This window comes from Elgaria multicarinata, chromosome 1 (genome assembly GCF_023053635.1).
Source record: "Elgaria multicarinata webbii isolate HBS135686 ecotype San Diego chromosome 1, rElgMul1.1.pri, whole genome shotgun sequence".
Lineage (NCBI taxonomy): Eukaryota > Metazoa > Chordata > Lepidosauria > Squamata > Anguidae > Elgaria > Elgaria multicarinata.
Genome location: NC_086171.1, coordinates 154540873 through 154563848, shown reverse-complemented (window position 1 = coordinate 154563848; position 22976 = coordinate 154540873). Strand labels below are relative to the sequence as shown.

Genomic DNA, 22976 nt, shown 5'->3' with positions numbered 1-22976 from the left:
CAGTTAGAGTTGTGCAGACATGGAAGATCATTGTAACCAGTTTTGGCTGGTAGGGATCAGCTAGTGTGACATTTGAGCATTATTCATCTTGTGACCAAACAATTTCAACTTTGGCCACACTGCCTGCCAACTTCAACTTTGGCCATACTGCCTGCCTGCCAATGGAAGGAGGACTGTAAGATCAAAGCCTCATTTTGCATATCCTGCTGCTGCCAGCCCCTGTTAATGCAAGCTTTTTCATGCTTTAATCTCCAGTAGCTGAGCATATTGTGCTTCTTAAGGCTGCATTGAGGCCAGCACTGTTACCACATTTTATTTCAGTTTTGTTTTTCACTGTCCTTTTTACATAGTTCATTCTTTCTCATTATTTTCTTAGTAAATGCTGAATTTGTGTAATTGGCCCCATGTATATACACACCAATGTATTTGATGTGGTATGCCAAAAAAATAAATGGGTCCGTGAAATGTATGGTATCATGAAAATAGCTGGCTTCTGGGACTGTAAAACAAGCTAATTTTCTGTGGGAGAAAGGAGAGTGGTCTCATAACCTGTTATGCCTTTAGCACTATAGTTATCATGATGCAAAAGCACCTTTCAAGCAGTACTCCAAATAGCAATGATCCTCTAACTGGGGAAGGAAGCACAATTTCCCAGTAACAGGATACTATGCTATTAATGCTGAGTACATGTGATCTCTGCAGCAGAAATATTTGAAAATGGATGCAAGTAACAAGTGGCACAGAGGGAAGGAGAGCTGGTACTCCGCAGTTATTTCTAGGCAGTTGATGCATTGGGGTAAATGTTGGGCTTATGGAAGAAGTTAGGGAGCTTTGGAGAGTGAAGATTGACTCCCTAGCGACTGGAAGCTCTCCACAAGCCTGTAGTTTTTATCAGATGATAGGACTGTTTGCATGACATGACAGTCCACCGTGAGTTATTTAACCAACAATGAGAATGTGGTGTGGGTGGGATGTGGGTGGCTGCCATTTTGAATATGTATCTCCTGCTTGGGGGTTTTCGTGTCTTGTGAACCTGGCAAGCGGGGTTCACAACTAGATGAAAATGGATGTAGTGGCACTTAATAGTGTATCTCTGTACTTTTATTTATTATACCCCTCCTCCTCCTCTTCTTCTTTTTCTTCTGTTACTACTACTGCTACTACTACTACTATAGTTTTGTGTTGTTCTTTTGTGTTGCATTACATGTTCATTTAATTTTATCTCAATGGATTATGCCCCTTTTATTCTGAAAATGATATTCCATTATGCACCTTTGCCCAAAAGTGTTGCATTTTCATTTTCTGAATTTTACTGTGAACTAAACTTTTGTTTTGGGTGGGGGGTCTGCTCCCTTGAACAAAAAGTTCCAAGAACCAATCCTTTACCTTAGTGAGTAAAGGTGGCATTGAGGAAGAACAAGAGCTAGTGGGTTAATCATGAGAAACCCTGAATTTGTCTGAATTTTCAGACTCGTGAACACCAAAATAAATAAATGGGAAAAGAAGAGTAAGTCTAGGAGATCAGGTATTAGAAATAGCCCATGAAATTTTATTGGTGATGCATATAATCAGATCTAAATGTGTTTTACAAGGTACATATAAACAGGAGGGTTGTAAAATTTATGGAATGTTATGTACAGTCTGACTGTTTATGAAGAGAAAGGAAATTTGTATTCTGTTGAAATAAACAAAGTAGGAGATTGATTTTGAAATCATTCTGGGGGAGGAGAATTTTCCCATTGAGAATATCTTATTATTATTATTATTATTATTATTATTATTATTATTATTATTTATTTATATAGCACTATCAATGTACATGGTGCTGTACAGAGTAAAACAGTAAATAGCAAGACCCTGCCGCATAGGCTTACAATCTAATAAAATCATAGTAAAACAATAAGGAGGGGAAGAGAATGCAAACAGGCACAGGGTAGGGTAAGCAGGCACAGAGTAGGGTAAAAATCTCAGCACTATATACAGTGTGGTCATAGATGGCTCTTGTTGAGAGGGGTTGCTGTGGCCCCAGTCCTTTCTAGGATGCTAGAACTGAAAATGTGTGGGAGTAGCAGAGCCCCTCCAGGTGTTCCTGCCCTAGTGCTGGGCATTTCTTATTTGAATCAAGCCCACCTTCTGGTATGGAGCAAGAGTTACATAGATTAAAACTTCTATGTATTTATTTTTATAAGGTTGCTTCCTTTCCATTTCAGTGGCCTTTTATTCTTGGTGTATTAGGAGGGGGAAAGCCAGTCTTCTCCTCTCTATTAATACGAGTGGAGAAGACTGACTTCCCCGTACCCCTTCTCCTTTCCAATATAAAGATAAAACATTTCCAACGTTCAGGATGAAAAAGAAAAGCTGGCAACAAAACTTGTAATCATTTTAACAGGTCAGGCATCCAGTGGGAATGGAGGAACAGTATCTTCCTAAAACCCCTTCACTGTGGCCTTTACAACACAGTTGCTTCAACCACTAACCTACATATGGGCAGGGATGAGGTGTTCAGGTATGCTGGCTAGAGAAGTGGTTGTACATGTTGAAGCTTGCTGTACCTCCCCCCTCCCCCCACGCCTTGTTAATAAATGTATATTTAACAATGTCTGGAGCATATGAAGTGATAATAACTAAATCAATACCTTCCTCATTGATTGTCCAGGATCCTTGCAGCGTGACGCATGCACGATGCAGTAATTTTCCAGCTAACTAGCACCCTGATCTACAGCCCTGCTATTGATTGACCATTGTATCGGACAGGCACTGAGTGCTGTTGCTTAAAACCTCTATTCATTCTCCTTTTCTGATTCATTCGTTTATTACTGGACAGGGGCGATCATCTAAGAGGTTTTCTGAAATTGGCCAGCGAGGGTAGCTTGTTAGCCTCCTATAACAAACCATTTTCTATCGTTGCCTGCCTCTTCCTTCCCAAGCTCCAATTTCTGTTGGTTGGTAGTGATCTTTACTATGTTTGGAGCCACTGCCCAGCTCACCTGCTACCTGTTGCTCTATATCAGGCATCAAGGGACAAAGCAGAATGTAATTGGTTCAAACACCATACTCAGTTTCTTGGAGAGCTAAGCTATGTTGTTGTTCCTGCTGGCCCTCTTTGCTCTTAATAGGTACCTGAATTCAGTACAAGTCCCTGTCTTACTGTATTGCTGATAGCTACAGCAGTTGACATAGCAAACAGAATAGAACAAATGCGACCTGCAGTAAAATGTTACAATGTGCAATGCTCCTGTTCAGGGTGCCATCCAGCCAGCCAAGCCTTTTTTTTCAGGGTATTCCAGTCTACCCCACCCCCAGTTTCCACATTTCCCCCTATTATCCGCATTCTGTGTCCAGGGTCCTCATTGGACTATTCTTGAGGTTTTCCCACCTTTTGGCTTTTTTCTAAATATTTTTTTATACTTAGGCAACCTATAATGCCTACCTCATTTTTGTGGATAGTGCTGTATTGGCTACATGGATTCACGCGAAGAGTTATTACTGTATAACAGGTGCACCACCCACGGGCCATGTGTGCTGCCCCAAGGCCTGTTATGCAGCCTCCACTGCTGCTGAAGACTCTTTTCTCCCCACCCCCACCCCATGCGTGCCACATCAGGGTCACTGCTTCTGCATTACGAATGGTAGTGCAGTTTTTCCAGTTGGAGTTTCTAGAGGAGATGGAGCCCCACAACCCTGAAGCAGCGTTCCTGATCAGAGTCATTCCATCAGTGTCCCTGAAGAAGCCTTCCCATCCACACCCCTATGATCTTACATAGGATTGTGGGAATGGAGGTGAGGTTAAATCCTACACACACCCCATCAGTTTTTTACAGGAACGCTGGGATGAGGAGGGCTTAAAGGGTCCCTCCCGCACTCCAGTGTGACTATATGTACTTGCAGCCCCAGGCCCCATAGCTGACCCCGGATAGAGCCCTCAGTTGTGCATCTCTGGTATGCACAACATGGATCCTGCTCAATTGTAGAACCTCATTGGCTTCTCTTGGATTCTGTACCTAGTGAAGCACCCAAAGAACTTCCCTCTGCTAGTCTTATCATAGAAGGAGTAAGTGGCACTTTTGCACAAGGCAAAAAATGTCTGACATAATAGTAAAAATAATCTGTGTCTATATCTTTCCTATATCATCTCTCACAACTCTTCTGTTGTGTTCCCGTTAACAAGGCACTGAATATTTTGAGGCGGGAAAAATAAGGTGCTGTACTAAAGAAACTAAAATGAAACAAATGTACAAATGTAGAGTTCCATGGTAATTTACTAAATCTAGTTGATTCAGATTGCAAGATTGGGATTTTCTTAGAATTTTTGAATGTGGATTGGAGTAGTGAAGATGACCATACAGAAGTGCCTCCCCTATTCCTGCAAAAACACCTTGTTTTGAATGTGGATGCTAGTTGCTTTCCTGATCTGTAAGAGACTTGCAGTTATTGATATATTAGATAATGTATTTTGGCTGCTCGTTCCATCTACTGTCAGAATGTTTCACCATTTTTTTAACCCTAATAGCCAAGTTCTTTCCTTTCTGTGTAAACATAAACGACTTTTTCCTCCTCTTCCTCCCATTCAGAATAATATGAAATGATGACCCACTAGGCCTGAGTTTATGTACTTTGTACTTTATTCCCTGACCTTTGTTTTTAAACCTTACCTGAGGTTTGGCTGGTCCAGCTGATTCTCAAGCCTGCAGACTAAGCTTATTTGACTTTTTGACTCGCTCTTACTAGGAACGAAGATGCACCCTGCTACCATGTGGTTTTGCCTACAATACTTGGCACATAATGAAATCAGTGAAATGTTTCTAAGAACTCAGCCAGCCCTGACTTTGTCATCTATTTTAGGATTACAGAAGACTCGGCAGTGACAACGTTTGAGGCACTAAAGGCTCGAGTCCGCGAGTTAGAAAGGCAACTTTCCCGTGGGGACCGCTATAAATGTCTCATTTGCATGGTGAGTAGCTTGCCAGTTTGTGATCATGAATAAGGAAATTACTCTGTACCTCCACCTTGTCTACAGCAAAGTGGTGCGATTGATACTTTATGTGGCGAAACTGTAGCCTTGTTCCTTGTCTCTGGGGAAACGGCACAACTTTCTCTTGCTCAGGACTCAGTTTCAGTGTGTAACGCTGTGGCATAGCTTTAATTGACGGCTTGTCAACTCTATTGTTTTTTACGTCCTCTATTAACTCTGCAGATCTCTTTGTGTCCATGTTTCTCTCTCCCTGCATCTGCTGTGTGGGCAGAAGGTAAATCTAGAACTACTGTGCAGTAGATGGGCAAAGATTTCTGACTCCCAATTATTTAACTATAGCAATAACAAAATGAAGTGAGAAATTGATCAACAGAGATAGTTATGCACATACATAGGTACAAGCACACAGCTCTGAAAAGATGAAAGTTTGGGGTAACCAGAAGTGTTTTTTGTGTGGAAGGACTGTGATCACTGTTTAGTTCTGATACTCAGAACAAAGTCCTGAGTTCAGCATTCTTTAATTCTAAGTGTATATTTTTGTACTAGGTTTCAGTTGGTTGATTTCAAGATGCTAATAAAAAAAACGAAAGCAGATCCCGCAAGCATGAAGACCTGTAAAGACGACAAAATACTTGTTCTAAGGCCAACATATGGCTTAAATACAGGCCATTAGCCAAACTATTTCAAAAGTTGTCAGTTGTCCTGATGATGACTGCCTGACTGTTGTGATTTGCTTACTGAAGTGCTGAAGCTCCCTCTAGTGGCTTAGAGTCTGCAATTATTCATATTACCTCTTAGGGCTTGTACAGGCGGTTTTCCAACACTTGTAGCGCTTTGGTTACAGGGGTGCTGGCATGTCTCCCCACTCCTGACTTCACCTCCATTTCAGGAAAATTGCCTTTTCTCAGCAGAGTGTAATTATGCTCATAGGGAAAATGTGTCCCTAACCACCCACTGCAAATACTGGCATGACTATCAGGCATATATATTAGGTAGTGCCCGCAACACTTCTGAAACTGTCCTTAGAATATTTTTTGTCAGTCCTTTAAAGGGTCAGTGTTTCCTCGACTGTATTGCTGCTGTATTGCCCTCCCAAAAATAAAATGGAATCTGCATGACTCAGAAAAGGCCTGTCCACTGTGGAATCCACAGGTTGGATTCATATGAATTTATTTATTTATTTATTTATTACATTTTTATACTGCCCAATAGCCAAGGCTCTCCAGACAGTTCACAATTAAAACCATAAAATACAAGTTAGAATAAATTTAAAACTTCAAAAGTTAAAAATATCGTGTAAAACCAAAATAAGTTACAGTCCAGGGAAAGCCTGTGTGAAAAGACGTTTTCAGGAGGCGTTTAATAGATGATACATTTTCTGCCTCCCGAACTGCATGAGGGAGGGTTTTCCAGAAAGTGCAGCTACAGGGAAGGCCTGCCGTCGAGGCTCTTCATGACGACATTCCATTTGTTTCATTGGAGAAATCCAAACTCATTTGAATCTGTTGCCGATTTCTCAGACGTACGTAGCTGTGGGGCTAGAAGGTGGTGACCATAACAGTTCCTTCTGTCTCTGTCTACAAGTTATGCACCACTGTGGTGCATTGCAATTGTGCTTTCTTTGAGGCTACACTACCTTCCATTTCATGCCTTGCCCATTGTGCAAGGAGTAACCCCAAAGGTGCTGCATGGCAATTGGAGCTAATGAAAATTAAGGTGTATTGGTGTGGTATCTCCTCTCCAATCTGCCCCCAGAGTTTACAATACAATGGAGGATTACCCAGAAATTTAGAGTGTGTGATGTGCCAATTTCCACTTTCATTCCACAGGACTCGTACACAATGCCCCTGACGTCCATCCAGTGCTGGCATGTGCACTGTGAGGAATGCTGGTTGCGGACTCTGGTAAGGCTCTTCATTTCTTGAGTGGTGGGAAACACATGGTTTCTTTGATGAAATTACGGTTGCATTGGAATCTTCCCTGGGATACAATTAGTCATTTATTTTAGAGTACATAGCTCCTCCCACCTTCCCCTCTAACACCAGTGGCTTGATCTCACATCTCCCAGTTTACCTTTGCTACATGAGAGAGTTGGTTGGAAAGTCACTCAGCCTTATTTAGCAGTGTGAATAAAAATCGATGTGTGTGGGATTTTTTTTTTTAAAGAAAGATAACAAAATAAAGTTGGGTTTTTTATTTAAATTGGGTGGTTAAATACATAAATAAAATACTTAACTTCTCTTTCACTTAAAAATAACAGTTGCAAGTAAATCGCATCATGAACATCTTAAACCAAAACTCACCGTCTCATGAAAGATGAAGTTATCTACCAATTAAGGAAAAAGGAAAGGAAAGGAACCTCTCGTACAAGCACTTGAGTCATTACTGACTCCTAGAGGGACATCTGCTTTTGCTGACATTTCCTTGGCAGACTTTGTAGCGGGGTGGTTTACCATTGCTTTCCCCAGCTAGCTGGGTACTCATTTTACCGACCTCTGAAGGATGGAAGGCTGAGTCAACCTGAGCCGGCTGCCTGAGAACCAGCTTCCGCTGGGATCAAACTCAGGCCGTGGGGAGAGTTTCGGCTGCAGTAACTGCCGCTTACCACTCTGCGCCACATGAGGCTCTACCTACCAATTAAACATGGCCATTAATTCCAGTTTTTAATCTTGTGAAAATGGTTCTGTCCAACCTAACTACTAGCTCTTGCTTCTTGAAACACAGGTTTATGCTTTCTCTAACACAGCGAAAGGTATAGATAGGATTGTTGTTCTGTGCTTATGTGGTAGTTGAGTTGGGCCAAGCAAGGTAGAGGAATTAGTCACGACACAATATAGCTGGCTAGATAAAAAATATGGTTTTAAAAAATCCCAAAAATTAGATTTTTCAAAATTTAAATCGAATTTCTTTTACCCTATAACTATCAAATCTTGCTTTGACCTATCAGTCATGGACATTTTGTTTTGGGAGCAATACTGGAAAGAAAAAAGGAAACATACTTGTCTAGTATGCATCTTTCTGTATTATATTCCCATACTAATCCTAAGGCTGCAGTCCTATATCCTGGAAATAAGCCCCACTGAACTCAATGGAAATAAGCCCCACTGAACTCAATAGAAATAAGCCCCACTGAACTCAATGGAGTCTATTTCTGAGGAGGCATGTAGAGGATTGTGCTTTTAATCTCAAAATGTCATAAGCAAGCCCCTATATGGGAATATTTTAAAGACATTCCCTTTATAGGTAAAAAAGAAAAGCATGCAAAATATATATGGTGTGAAAAGGAGATGCAAAGCCTACTTGTAAGAATTAAACACTGTAAATAATATTGTATGTAGTTGTAAATTAACACAGCGTAGTGGTCAGATAAGCACTATTGTTCATGAAAAATACGATGAAGTACTGATTTAAACTGACCTTTTCCTTGTTAATTTAAATCAACCTACCCTTCTATTAAGCTAGTACATTAGGTTAAAAAAAAAGTGCTCCAACAATACGGGTAAGACTTTCAAAGTGCAAGATTCTCAGGAGATCTCAGATATAGGTATTTACAGTGATAGAATTGTTAGGTGGCTTATGGGGAAGAAGATACTGACTCTGTGAGTGGATGTCTGTGTGTGATGGAGTAAGAATAAATGAGAATGTTTGTGTACTGTGTGTTTGTGTGTGTGCACGTGCAAGAAGTATGAAAATAATTCTTCCTTTCAAAAATACAGGGAAACAGCCAACATATGTGACATGTGTCCATTTGCAAATTACAGAGATGCACATCTTCTGAATACTCCTGTACGTGTATCTCAAAGATGCACAGTTAGGGTAAAGTAACATGAGAAGAAAAACCTATAACGAATCAGTAGCAATTATAAAACTTATTTCATCTTACGTTTAACATGTTACGTCAAACATTGCCAATGAATATAATTGCATCAACTCACAAGCATAATCAAACCTTTCCCCTCTATAAAACTCAGTATGAGTGAAAGTTTTAAAAAACCTGCTATCCGTGTTTAAAAAATATTACGTCTGATTTAACTCTCAGCAGTAACATGCCTTGCCCATAGGCAGTGTTCCTGTTACACTATTGTAATATAAGTGAACAGTTTTTCTGTGGGAAAAAAACCCCAAGTATTTATTTATTTAAAACATTTTATACCACCCTTCATTAAATTAAATTCCAAAGCAGTATACAACAAAACAGTAACAGCCATACCATAACATATCCTAAAATGATCAAGCAGATGTCCGCAGTGCCACTTTCAGAGAGCCTGAATGTTATATTATCCAAGCAAAGCAAATTTCTGTATTCTTGTGGGTCACTAGGAGTGTTCACATACAACAGTAATCTGGGAATCCTGGCTTAATATACCATGATGTGTGGTGTGCCAGTGCATACAACCTGTTCACTCCTCCCTTAGTGTGAGCTTCATGCAACAACTGAATCCAAGATAATGGTTAAATATACCCAAACAAATCAGGATTCATGAGACAACCCTGTTTTCAAGCTGTTTGGGTGCACTTAACCATAATCTTCAGTTTGGACTTCTCACAAAGCTCTCCCTTTCCTGAGTTGTTCCTGGATTGTTTAGCAAAACGAAATTTTGCAAGTGATCAGGAGCCAGTTTCTCACTCTCTCCCGCTCACTCACAAACAACCCATGCCTTGTTAAGCATGGATTTTTTAAGCATGTGAGCCAGGTCAGTATATCTCTTATTTCCAAAGAAGACAAAGGATTAGCAAAACTCCAGAACCTCCTGTACATATATTAATGTTGCGTGCATATTGAGTGAGACACGGGATTGCCTATTTGTAACTTTTAAAAGTGGCAGCCAAGGCAGTCCTATCAAACATTGCAGCTGCAACTATTTGCAAAAGGAAACAAGTATTTAAAACTTAACTATGGAGATATCAGTGAGGGGAGGAGCACGTTCAAGTTGATGCCCTGCCAAACTCTAAATCTTGTGCTTGGTCAGTGCAGGGAACGTGTACGGAGTTGGGAATTGCGCAGGGGAAGCAATTAATAAGCGGCCACTCATCTGTTCCCCAGCCCTCGGCTTCTCCCTACAGCCCACAATTTATTAAAGCAGGGCCTTTTGCAAGGCAGGCGCTGTTCCCTCGCTCGCTTTAAAAAAAATATCTTGGCCTATGTTCGCATGTTTCTAATGTAACCATTAAAATGTAGCCTGAAGACACCAATAAAAACCCTGGAACGCCTTAGTGCTTTTGTGTCTTGATCAAAGTCAATGTGTGTAATCTCGTTAAGGCTGCCCTTCCCTCCCCCTCCTCCTTTTTATGAATTTAATGGCATGCGGCAGCTGGGCTGGGTGTTTCATACTCACCAACCTGCATTGTTCTAATTAAGGTATCTCCTTTTATTTTGGGCACAAAAGAAACGCTTGTGTGTGCATGTTGCTTTTTTTAATCTAGCAAGCAACTGTGGGATAATGGATTTAATAACTGCCACAAGTTACCTTTTTTCCTGAATTCAAAGCTGGCTTCGCTCTTGCTGAAGAGAGTGCAAAGAGCCCTGTGTGTGTAGCACACATGGAAAAATGTGCTCTGCAAAGGGGGCAGCATATTTCTTGCGTTGTGCAATAAACAATTTGTTGCACTTAATGGGAGATACATGGCGGGGGGGAAGGGAGGCTGGCTCACTGGGCTTCCTTCCTGACATGTTTGAACATTCCTGGAGACCTGCCATTCTTCTCCTGTTAGGAAAAATCAAGCTTTTCCTTCTGTGTCTTTGTTTTATATGATCAGGCTAAATGCTTGCTTGGATGACTTTGCGCTGTGGGCTAAATAAAGGAACTGGAAGCAAAGTGGGCATGACATTCTTAAAACTTGGATAAGGATAAACTGCCTGAGCCCAAGTATATTCAGTATTTGCTAACACAGAAATAGATGAAGGACTGATTTCAAGCTTTTTCTGCCCTCTGTTTTTAACTGGCCTGACAAGAATGACTGTAGCGTCCTTGGCTCTGGGTGGTGGTTTTACCTGCTAATCCAGGAGTGCAGAACTATTTTGGGCCTGAGAGATGAATTCAAATCTTGGAAGGATCTCGGAAGCCCTATTCCAGAGGCAGGTGGACCCAAAGCAAAGATGTTTGGCTGCAGTCAAAGTGTAGGTCTGGCCAAAGGGTGGAGCCTGCTGAATATTTTATTTATTTAATCAACTTCCAGTTAGCTCTCTGTTCCATGCATGTTTACTCAGAAGTTAGCAAACTATTTCTCCCCTCCACATGCATGTTCACTCAGAAGAGCAAGCAAGAACTCAGGTCCTATGCATGTTCACTCAGAAGTAAGCAACAGCTGGGAAGAACAAACTATTTCTCTCCCGCCCCCACTACACATATTTACTCAGAAGAGTAAGATCAGGTCCTATGCATATTTGCTCAAAAGTAAGCCATTTCTCTCCCCCCCGGCATGTTTACACGGAACCCAAAACGTATTTACTCAGAGATAAACCAAAGCAAAACAGAGCATGTGCTAGTTTTACGGAGTGCATGTTTACTCAGAAGTAAGCATTGCATTGTAAGGTACAAGCAAAATCTAAACTGCATTATAAAGCACAAGCAAACCAGAGGATTTCACAATGAATCCACAAGAAAGAAAGGAATGGCTTCTTCCTCCCACTCACCCACCCACCCCTTTCTGAATTTTTCTCAAGGGCAGAAAACAAAACAGAGCCAATACAAGATTAAAAGAGGGGACGTTTCCCCTCACCTCTTCATTTCTCAGTGACTGACTGACTTAACTTATTAGTCCTAACACTGCCAGCAAATTGGAGCATTTCTCAAAAGTAAGCCATCCCATAAAGGCAGCCCCTCCTCCCCACTATCTCAACCTCAACCAAAGGAAGTATCTATAGGTGATGGGAGATGAGGGGGGAGGCCTTTCTGAAGTAGAAGAAACAGCAAACCTTTGAAAAATAAGTTTCTACAATAAAAGCTTCCACCTGTAGAAAGCTTAGAGATCCTTTTTGGGTTGTTGTTTTTTGCCTTGCTGTCAAGGTTGGCTGTCGAGATTGCAGCACAATGAAATGTAGAAAGCTGGCCTTGACAGCTGGCTTCTCCTTCTCACTATACGGTTCCAGGTTACTCTGAAAGCACTTGGGCAGCCCCCAAAAAGAGATCAACTGTAGGTAGTGGTACGATTCTTTTAGATCATGCCCAGGCCCTGATATTACAACAAGCACAGGTATTGTATCACGATACTACTGTCCAGTTGTGCAGTTAAGTATCATATGTTGAAAAATCAAAATTTGAGCACATTTTGGAGTTGTGGCAAAACTAAAAACCTTTTTAGCCATTAGTATTGTACTACATTGAACAGATTACAGGTTATAATCCAAAGAAACACTACGAGTACTATCACATTATTTGGAAGGTTGTGCAGATACAATTGATGTCGAGATTATTACAAATTTATTAACAGCAGCTATCAATAGCTATGTATTGGAAAAAGAAAACTGCTCTGCCTGTATCAGACTGGTTTTACAGGATTTTGGATATGGTTGTATTTTGCATATTATATCCAAGCTCATGATAAACAAATATATAAACATCAATTGATAAGGAAATTGTCAACTTTATTAATTTTTGGAATGATAACCTTGGAGATTATGTACATCCTTATTCATTGTTATGGGAGTAATGGGTCTTATGTATTCACTTTCATATTTTCTTTAATTATAGGAAAACTATCCATGTGTTTGTATATAAGTTTATTTTTTTTTCTAAATTTATAGAATAAAAATCAAAACTTGAGTACACAGTGAAGCAGTCTTATGACTTTATCTTCTCCACGTGCTTCATGTACTCCCATTTCAGCATTCCTTCAGGGTCTTGCAAATTGGCCCTAAATAACATTAGGCTGGTTCATCTAAGCCAAGGCTCTTCTCTGTGCCCTATTTAGATATAGCTGTATGAAAGCATATAAGAATAGTTTTAGAAGCCAAAAACCTGTTTTCTTAAAAGTTCCCAAATTCATTGGATTCTTCTGAGTTGGTCATCCATTCAATCTGCTCTCAGAAACGTACTCTACTTTCACTGCTGATTGGGAGATTTCCAACCTGTTAGGGAACATCTGACAAAACACTTATTGTATAGCACTTTTCTCATTCTCTCATGTCAAATTGTTTCTTTACCTTTTTTTAAACAGAACTGCGTGATAATCTAGTGCATAATTTGAATTTGCTGGGATCCCAGCACACATTCTTGATGAAGCAGAATTTTCTGATCTATCTGGGTTATCAGAAGATATGCACAAGTAATACCTGAAAGGAGTTCTAGCATGTAGAAGTTGGAGTTCCTGTTACCTTCCTGGCAGTTCCCGTAGAGAATTTTCTCCTTCCCATATAGCCCAGTCATAGCCCCTCCTCCTAACTAAGTTTTGAGGCGGGGGCATAACTCAGTGGTGGAGCATATGCTTTTTTGCAAAATGTCCCAGTTTCAATCACTGGCATCTCCAGTTGAAGAACCTCAGGAAGCAGGGCTAAGACCCTGGAGAGCAACTGCTGGTCAGACTAGACAGTACCAGGGTAGATAACCCAATGTAATTCAGCATAAGGCAGCTTTGTAAGTATATTTGTACTGTTCATTGCTTCAACGAGGAAAATTATGAAAAATTCCAAATTTGGGACTACTTGCAACAGTCTCCATAGATTGTATGGCTGCATCATTTATTGTTGAGTTGTTTTGGTGTTAAATGTATAAAGTGCCTGAAAGTGCTGTACAAAAATTAAAAGCAATGTTGCTCCTGCCTCCAGGCTTACAATCTCAAGTCTAATGATATAGGAGCCAGTGTGGTATAGTGGCTAAAGTGTTGGACTGGGAGTCGGGAGAGCCAGGTTCTAGTCCCCACTCGGCCACGGAAACCTACTGGGTGACTTTGGGCCAGTCACGGACTCTCAGCCCAACCCACCTCACAGGATTGTTGTTGTGAGGATAAAATGGAGAAGAGGAAGATTATGTACACCACCTTCGGTTCCTTGGAGGAAAAAAGACAGGATATAAATGCAATTAATAATAATAATAATAATAATAATAATAATAATAATAATAATAATAATAATAATATAAAGAGGGAGAAAGGGTAAATGAAGTAAAGGGTAAGAAGGGTCAATGGGGACAAGCCATGATGCTCAACCTCACCGGTATAATAATACATCAAGTTCTTTCTACCACTGGCCCTTTTACCTGGCTTTCACATTGTTCTTTTAACCTTTCCCTGCATCTCTCCCTCCATGCACCCTATGCAGACTTAGGTAACAGCATAGCTCAAATGTTAGAAATATTATGTTCCTTTCCCTTCCAGAATCTTGTGGTCTTGACTCTGTTCTTTGATATGTTACCTGGTTCCTCCCACCCCCATCTATGACATGGTGATTGCATTTTTTTTCTTGAACAAGGCCCTGATGAGCTTTTAACCTTTGAGTGAAATTTGTTGTTCTTTCTAATCTCCAATGGCAAAGCTCCCCACTCTTTCTTAGACCAGGATATGGAATTATCTTGGGCTGCAAATGTTCAGTTTTCTGGGGTTTAAAGCAAAATTCTCCACCTTTTTCTCAAAGCACTGTTCCTTCCTGACATGGTGTGAGATATAATGACATTGCAAAGTGGGTTGTACTCGTTATTTTTCAAACTCCCCAAAGTGATTAGCCCACATTCTAGATCAATCACTTGCCAAATTTTAATTAAGAATGCGTGGGGGCAAATAAAACCTTCTCTTCATCATTCCTTTTTGGTGCTGTGTTTCAGCCCCGGAGCTACATTTTGCAGCCGGGTTTTATAAACCCTGGAAAACTGGGGTTTATAACGGAAAAGCTGAGGTGGCCTTCAGTGCAGTATTCACTGCTGTTACCCATCAAGGCTTTTCCATGGGGCCACGATGAAAGGAGCAGGAGGACATTTCAGAATTTTTTTTCCATGTCCAACAGGTGTGGCTTATTATTCCACCGTATTTTTATTTCAAGGGAAAAGTTTAGTAACCCCAGCTGGCAGGTGAGCGGGATGGGGTTGAGGGAAGGAAGTCTTTTTTCATTGGCTCAGTGCCAGTGCATGTGTGTGAGACTTGTTTAATTGCCTCATGTAACGAGTGCTTTATGTGGGACTGAGAAAATGTTTAAATGGAAGAATGACCCTGCGAGTGCCTTAAACTTCCGTCTCTCCCAACCCACATCCCTGGATATAATCAACAAGTCTTGAAGTTTGGCATTCAAGATGCGGTTTCCTTGTACAACTAGGGAGGCGGGTGGGGAGGGTGTTTTCAGAATAGATTGTTCACATTAAGGGGTTTTTTTAAAAAAAAAAAATCATGCTTTATACAGTTATCTCAGTTACCTCCAAGTATCTTTCTGGTTTAAACAGAAATTTGTACAAGATTATGCACTGAACACATTCTCTCATATCCAATGCTAACATCCTGGGTACATACTAGTTACTTTGTTGAGTAGGGTTTATATCATTTTTTCATGTTTATTAATCCAGGAGTTGGTATAGGTTGCAAACAACATGGTTAGGACTCATGAAACGTTGACCCGATTTTCATGATCAAAACAGCCTACCGTGGCTTATTTAAACCATGATGGGGTGCAGCAAGTGCCGAGAGGGATTTGAATATTCAACAGCCAGCCACAGCTTGTGACATGCAAATCTGGGCAGCAGGGGTTGTGCAAGCGTTAAACATCCTTCGTATAAGCCATAGTCTGTTGTTAGGTTTTGTGAGGGTTGTTTAACCCTCACAAAACACCTGCCATTTGGGTTCGCTCAACATGAGAATCCATGGCCAGGCATTGAATATTCAGTGCCTGGCTGTGGCATTCAGTACAGACCACCAGGACTCAAATAAACCAAAGCGGGCAGTTTGATCATGCAAGCCAGCTCACTGTGAAAGTAAGAGAGATGAGTTGTTCTAGGACGCCATATTCTCTAGCTTCTATTTGGTTTCTAAGAGTGCTGTCCTAACTTCTGATGTTATCGGTTGGTTATCACACGGTGGAGGTGCCCCCTTGCTAGCAGAGTGGAACATGGAGTCCCCCTCTCTCCCTGCTACGGATTCTGGTGGGGATGACCAAAGTTGCTCCACTTCTCTGAGACAGGCCCAATTTGAGCCCATCAGCTGTGCCATCTTGGAGCTGGCACAGTTACTCCCCACCTCCCATTGGGGAGGGGAATTTAAAACGCAGTGATCCACTGGCCTGAAAACCCTATCAAACTGCCCCCACTTATTTACCACCATTGCTGATACGAATTGGCAGGACTTGGGATGTGGTGAGAGATGTGAATATAAGAAGAGCCATGCTGGATCAGACCAAGGGTCCATCTAGTCTAACACTCTGTTCACACAGTGGCCAATCAGCTTTCAACCAGGGACCCAAATGCAGGACCTGGTACAATAGCACTCTTCCACCCATGCTCCCCCACAACTGGTGTATATGGACTTACTCCCTATATACAGTATAGTGTTACTGCCACTTCATTCCTCCCTGCCCCAAGCTTAGCTCTCCAAGCCTATAGGATAAACAGTTCATGCATTTCATGTTTTCTGCAGCCATGATGGTTAGCAACATTGGAGCCAGCAATGATTATGAAGTATAATAGGATTCTAGGCCTGCCACACGTCATGAATGCCCTGCAACCTGATGAAGCTGACATTTTTGCTTTCCGTGCTTTAGCTATAGCTGGCAACATTTGGTGCAAACCATCCTGTCACGTCACATTTTGTGGGCCTCCTCAAATACACATAGCTGTCTGGCAGGGAAGGATTAGGCACATCCCTGCCACTTCTCACCTTCCCAAGGTAAACTCTGTCACTAATTGCCCTCTTCCTTGAGCATCTACTGCCCATGTGACTTGATGCCCAGGGACCAATTCCATTGCTGCTGTCAAGCAAAGCTACATCCAGCCAAACAGCATAAAATCAGGCTAAATGCTTTATTTGAGTTGTCTTTTCCTTGTCCCTCTCCATCCCCTTTGACCAACACAAGACATTGCTAGAAGTTGTGCTTGATTTGTTTTCTTGTTTTTATTATGCATACTCACCTTACCCTCCCGTTTTATCTTTAATAAACTTGCTTAATTGGATTATTGGGCTAAATTGATTCACCTATCTGCACCTTCAAAGTTTACTCCCCCTTGTTGACTAAACTATTTGGGCTATACTTTCCGAGGTACTGAGGAAGGGAGTTAGGACTAAATACTGGCCAGCAGAGACTGGAGCCTTAGCTGGCTGTCTTACTCCTGGGTAGGGCAAAAGATTCCCAAATGCCTCCATCCAGGGATATCTAAGAGTGGGTAATGGCAGAAACAGAATAACCACAAGGATGGTGTGATGCAATGACGTACTCTGGAAGTCTGGCCATGGCTATTGCACAGTCTTGATAGGTCAGGAGGGCTGGAAAGCTAGCACATGGGGCTTTTCTTCTCTCCTCATTCCCCCCACCCCACCCAATCCCCTGTGGCAATAATAAAATAGATGGAATAAAGTAATTGGCCATCTTTAGACTGATTTTGAAAGGGCTTTGCTCAATTTGTTTTGTACTTTCACCACCAATGAATGCTAATATTCTAAATACTACCCAGCTTGTAAATCCTAGTAGCTTCATGGACTCATTTCTATGTTTTGTGCAGCTTCCTCAGAATCAACCTGTTGAGTATCTTCACCATAGCAGCATTATCTATTCTGTATAATTTTGTTGCTTACATGAACTCTGATTTCAGTACTATATAGTATATTCACAACCACAAAGGGGAGACTGGATAACAGGAGAAAAACATGCCCGTTTTTCTGCAGCTGACGTTTGAGGTTAATTTTAATTCCATCTCATTGCACTGCTCAGCTACCTTCCTAGGCTGTGTTTGCCTCCAAAGACGGCACTTCTGCAACTCTGTTGTCTGTCGTTTTTCTCACCTGCTTTCTGTCATGCCTGCCACTCTGATGATGATAGGTAACTTGACCCTGATTTGGAGACTTATTAACAACCTCTATCAGGTTAATTGACAAATCGTGTGTCGGGCATCATTTTATTTCATTTAGTTCTCACACATCAAGTGCCTTTTTCTTTGCCCTGGCTTTGGATTTCCCGGTTTCAGATTCCCTTAGCAGTGCAAGTGGGTTTTTTATGCATGCTTATGTGGAGGATAGGTTTCCTGTCACTGGTTACAATAGTCAAAGGGAATAAAGGACTATAGGGATTGTGGTCAGGGCTGTGCATATTCACCAATCACAGAATGGAAAAATAAATAAGTGAAACTAAACTTATAGAGCCCCACTTTTAATTTTGTAAAAACAGTTTCGAGCCCTCAGCATTGTAAAGTAAGCACTTGAAAATAAGCAGATAGAGGCTGTCTGCTGCCTAGATATATTTAATTTTCTTCCCTGCTCTGTACTACCTTGGTCCTTGCCAAAATGTTCATAATTCTGAAAATGCACAAATTTCATAGAGGGTGCTTTCTCTTATCTGCTTTTGCCTTCCCCAACTTGTGCTTTCTGCTCTGTCTATCAAATAGCATTACCTTGCAATCTAGAAGGCCTGAGGGATAGCCTGAGATCTCAATGCCAAACAAGTAATATTGGTGGCTCAAAGAATCTGTTAGCCTGCCTCTTCCCTAGATTGAGGCCTAATCCATGTAGTATCTTCCTGTGATTATTGGATACAACTTGTAACTTCTGACTGCCTCTTTTTTGTTTCTTGTTCTATTGTGATGTGGCTGAGACACTGTCATCCTTGCTTTTCATAACTCTGCTCTCACTCAATCCCATATAGGGTGCCAAGAAGCTCTGCCCTCAGTGCAACACCATCACCTCTCCAGGGGACCTCAGGCGCATCTACTTATGAAGAACATGGCTGCTCAGACCATAGGGGACTGGGAGAAAGGAATGGCAGCAGCAACAAAAGACACTTGAAAATAAAACTAGGGACTCCAAATGTGGACTCGAGGCTGAGGGAGCCGCACGATGCCTCTGCTTCCAGACCTGTCACTGGCACCGCCAACTCCACGAGAAGGCCAAGCCAGAATCCTTATTGTGAATTGCCCCCTTTTTTTACGAACTGATGTTCCGCGCCTGTCCCATTTCTCCAAGAGCTGGGCTTTCACCGTGGACAACTAGCAAGCCTTTCCAGGGGAGTGTCTAGGCAGCCAACCAATCCCACAAGTCAACCTGAAAAGGTGTTGGATCTTCCACAGCAGGAACTCTCATAGCCTGTAACTTGTGTTCTCCACCCCTTTTATTTGTGGTGTTCTACTGGTTTTTTTTTAAAAAAGAGGAAGTCAAAGAAAAAGCCTACACCCACACACCCGCAAAGGCAGAATGAAGCACATGTAATATAGACTATATGTTTACAATGTTGTGTATAAATGGGATAGACTCCAACATTACATACTAATAATATGTTTCCTTTTTATTTTTTCTTTGTTTTTATTTTTGTTTTTATTTTGGTTGTACTTTTTTTAAAAAAAATAAGAGAAAAAAATAAGCAGAGAACATTAAACCCATATTTTTCTTGGTTCTGCAAAGTTTTGGCATTAAAGTCATTAGTTTAAAAGAAATCTATATATATATATATATATATATAATATACATATATATAATATAAATGGTTTAATGTTCTGTGATGTATATTTCCTCATTCAGATATGAAGTTAACAGCTTCTAGTAATGGCTGTAGTTTTGCCCATAACTTACACAACTTCTGGGGGGAAGTAAGGAAAACAGGATTTTTGTCATTAGTTATAGCTAATGAGGCTATTTATATAGAATTCTTATCCCACCGACGTAATTTTCATTTTTTTCTACTGAGGAAAAGCAAGACACATACAGATCAGGCTTGTGAGGTTTTACCTCATTGTCAGCTGTGGAAAAGGATAAGAGTTTATATGAAGCAGCAAAAAGTGGGGAGTTGTCTTTGCCTACTGCAGCTGCCAATGTTGGTGAAGCTACACTCAGGCCAGTTTGTTTGCCTTGAAAGCTGAAGCCCCCTTTTGCCCAAGCATTTTGCATTCTCATGGCTGTGAGCCAGTAATTATTGAATTCTGTTCTGCAGCCCTTCCTGTCCCACAAGAGTAAATGCAGAAGAACCGCAGAGAAAATGCCATATTCCAGTCATCCTGTGTCTCAGCAAGAGCTACTCTAGAACTCCCTCAGTCCTCTCTTCTGAAAGTTATTGCATTTCACTAATCTGGCAACTTCTGGCATAGTGCATGTCCAACTGCTGCCAAACTGCTCTGAAATGTTTTTCCTACAGTGGAATTACTGGATATGTCCCATCTCATTTCAGAGGTTACCACGTCCAAGAACATGCTTCATGTTCCACATTTTGACAGAAAAGGAAGTTGGGGTGTGCTGGCTTTGGGTGCCACAGGTGTCTCTTCCTCCGGCTTGAACTGTGGCAGTAGTGGAACTTGATCTAGGTCTGCTCAGGGTTGGGTTCCTTTAATCCCTATCCATTTTCCCTCCACATTCCTGACAGCAGCCTTTGCTCAGCCCCGTTCTACATTTTGAAAATATCCCCAGCTGTGAGCCACGTGCAGTCTGCTCGCTACCTGCCTTAATCAGAAACAAATAACTGCAGTTTTTACATACACAGCCAAACAAGCTGATTGCATTCCACACCAGAATTTTTTACAAGATTGCTGGGAATCTTGAGGGTGGAAGCTAGCAGCTTGCTAGCAATAGCTGGCTTGGAGAGGCAAATACGCATGTTATGAATCACCTTTTTAAATCAAACGAACAGAGTTGCTGCTCTGGGGTCTCTTGCAAGGTAACTTTTTTTTGGTTTCCCTTCTGGCTAATTCCATCTAATGTTAAATCTGTTTTAAGCACTAGAAGGGCAAGGTTGCACTAAAACGTCTGGTCAGCTTCAGTCATGCTGTTGTCAAAATGATTGTTTTTATATGGGTTGGTCTCCTACCATAGCACCACAAAAGGAGTGGTAGCTGGCAGTACAGGTTTTCATATTCCTGATGCAGTTTGGCTGATTATGCACTGAATGCAAGAAGGGGACAGTTATTAGAGTTTTGCTATCTGACTTCACCCTGGTACACACACTATTTGTCTTACAGGGAACAGTTTTGTACCCTTACACAATTCTGAGCTTCCAACATATCTGAACAAAATCTAAAGCACTCAGCCACAATTGTTCCTGTCTGTTGCTGCCTAGGAACCAATGTAAGAATGTCCATCTGCCGCTTGTATTGGGATGAAGGGGCTGGGGGAGATACCGTTTCAAGTAAGACTTCATCGAGCATCCTAAAGGGCAACAACAACTTGCAGGAGCCACAAAGCTTCTAGAGTCCTACTTGTTCAGCCAAGAGATTCCTCCACTGGTATAGCACTTAAGCCTTCCTAAATGTCATGGTGGGGACATCTGTGTCACACCCAAACCTATTTGTCCAGTACAATCAAGAAATCTCTGCTGGGGCATTTACTGCAGAGCTACACTTCTCCCTAACCTGTTTGAGAATAGGCTATGCTGAGAGGGCTCAATCTTGATGTCCCAGCAAATTGGCACTGGGAGCAAAGAGCTTTCTCTGGTCCTGTGGACCGCTACTAAGCCAAATGAATATATGTAAAATCACAGATAACGAGTAGCCTTTATTTGTAAAGTTAATTTGTCCCTGCTTTTTTTTCTTGAGGGAGTAGGGAGGGGAAGAAGACCTGAATGGAAGATGCAAGGGACTGACATGTTCATTTCCTCTTTTGGAGCAAGGCACATTTTGCAGAACTCTCTGGCCACTCCCTCCTCTTCCTTAATTAGCTTGAAAAGAAAAGAACTATCTTTGCCCAAAGATTCCCAGCTGCACAAGGTGATATTCCAGTTGTGTCGATGATTGTGTGTCGATGTATATTCTATAAAAAGGTACTTGTCATTCCCGTTTGTAAACTACATTGACATTAATTAAATGAGTATAAAATCTTCCAGGTATGCCTCCTGACCTCTGCTTGCTTGCTAGTTCCTTCCCTTGCTTTAGCAGTTGTATAAACAAACACTTCTTATTTATTTATTACATTTTTATACTGCCCAATAGCCGAAGCTCTCTGGGCAGTTCACAAAAATTAAAACCATGAAGAGCATAATAAAACAACCAACAATCTAAAAACACAAATACAAAATACAATATAAAAAGCACTTCTGTCCCCCCCTTCCTTCAAATCCTGGTTCTTTTGCTGTTGTACATGGTGGTTGTTAAGTCACAATTGTGTACAACCACTGCATTATATGAATTGGCCTTTGTTGCCTTCCTCTTCATTTCAAGCAGTTTTTAGGTTAAAATATTAAAAATCCAACCTTTAATTCTTTTTTTAAAAAGTATATTTAGGGTGCAATCCTGTGGTCCCTGTAAAGGTGTCATAGGGGCCATAGGATAAACAAAACCCTCCACCCTGAGAGAGGGAGATCTGTGGGTGGAGAAGGAAAGCCACTCTTGCAAGCCTCCTTTGTGCTGTGGCATGAAGGTATTTCAGAGAGAGTGAAAAGGGCATGGCATGGGCAGCTCTGAAGCTGCAAGATCCAAGCCTTCCTATTCCCCAGAAAAGGTTGGGAGGGAACTATGCTAGCCTGGAGCTGGTATATTTTGCTTCCCACCCTTTGAGAGCAATGACAGGCATAAATTGAAGAGCCTGAAGAAGTGAAATAAAGAGGCAAAACACAGCCCCTCTCACTTGCTCTACTGCACGAGACCACAGAGTATAGGAAATGTTTCCTCTGCCACTTCTCCCTCAACCTCCTCTGTTGGATCGCTCTGTTAGTCATGCCAGACTAACATTACTTTTGTTTTTTGTTTGTTTTGATAGAAGTACTAACTTGGCAGATCAGAGGCATACTGTGTAAGTTAAGTTTGATTTTGGTAAGACTTTCAATAAGGTCTTTAACAGTATTTCTGGCTGGCGAACTGGCCAAATGAGGATTAGACAATGCTGCTGTTGGGAGATTCGAAGCTGGTTACAAACCATACCCAAAGAGTGCTCATCAGTGGCTCCTCATCAACAAATGAGTGGTGGGGAACTT

General features: G+C 41.3%; 1 protein-coding gene across 1 annotated transcript in view; it reads left to right on the top strand.

Moving 5' to 3' along the window:
• The window catches only part of RNF220 (ring finger protein 220), a 334291-nt gene extending 314933 nt beyond the window's left edge, over window positions 1–19358 (top strand). The window contains exons 14-16 of the mRNA XM_063139823.1: window positions 4843–4951; window positions 6802–6876; window positions 18735–19358. Of these exons, the coding sequence (XP_062995893.1) occupies window positions 4843–4951; window positions 6802–6876; window positions 18735–18806 (256 nt within the window). The 3' untranslated portion in view covers window positions 18807–19358. The remainder of the gene's footprint in view (window positions 1–4842; window positions 4952–6801; window positions 6877–18734) is intronic.
• The last annotated feature ends 3618 nt before the right edge of the window (window positions 19359–22976 follow it).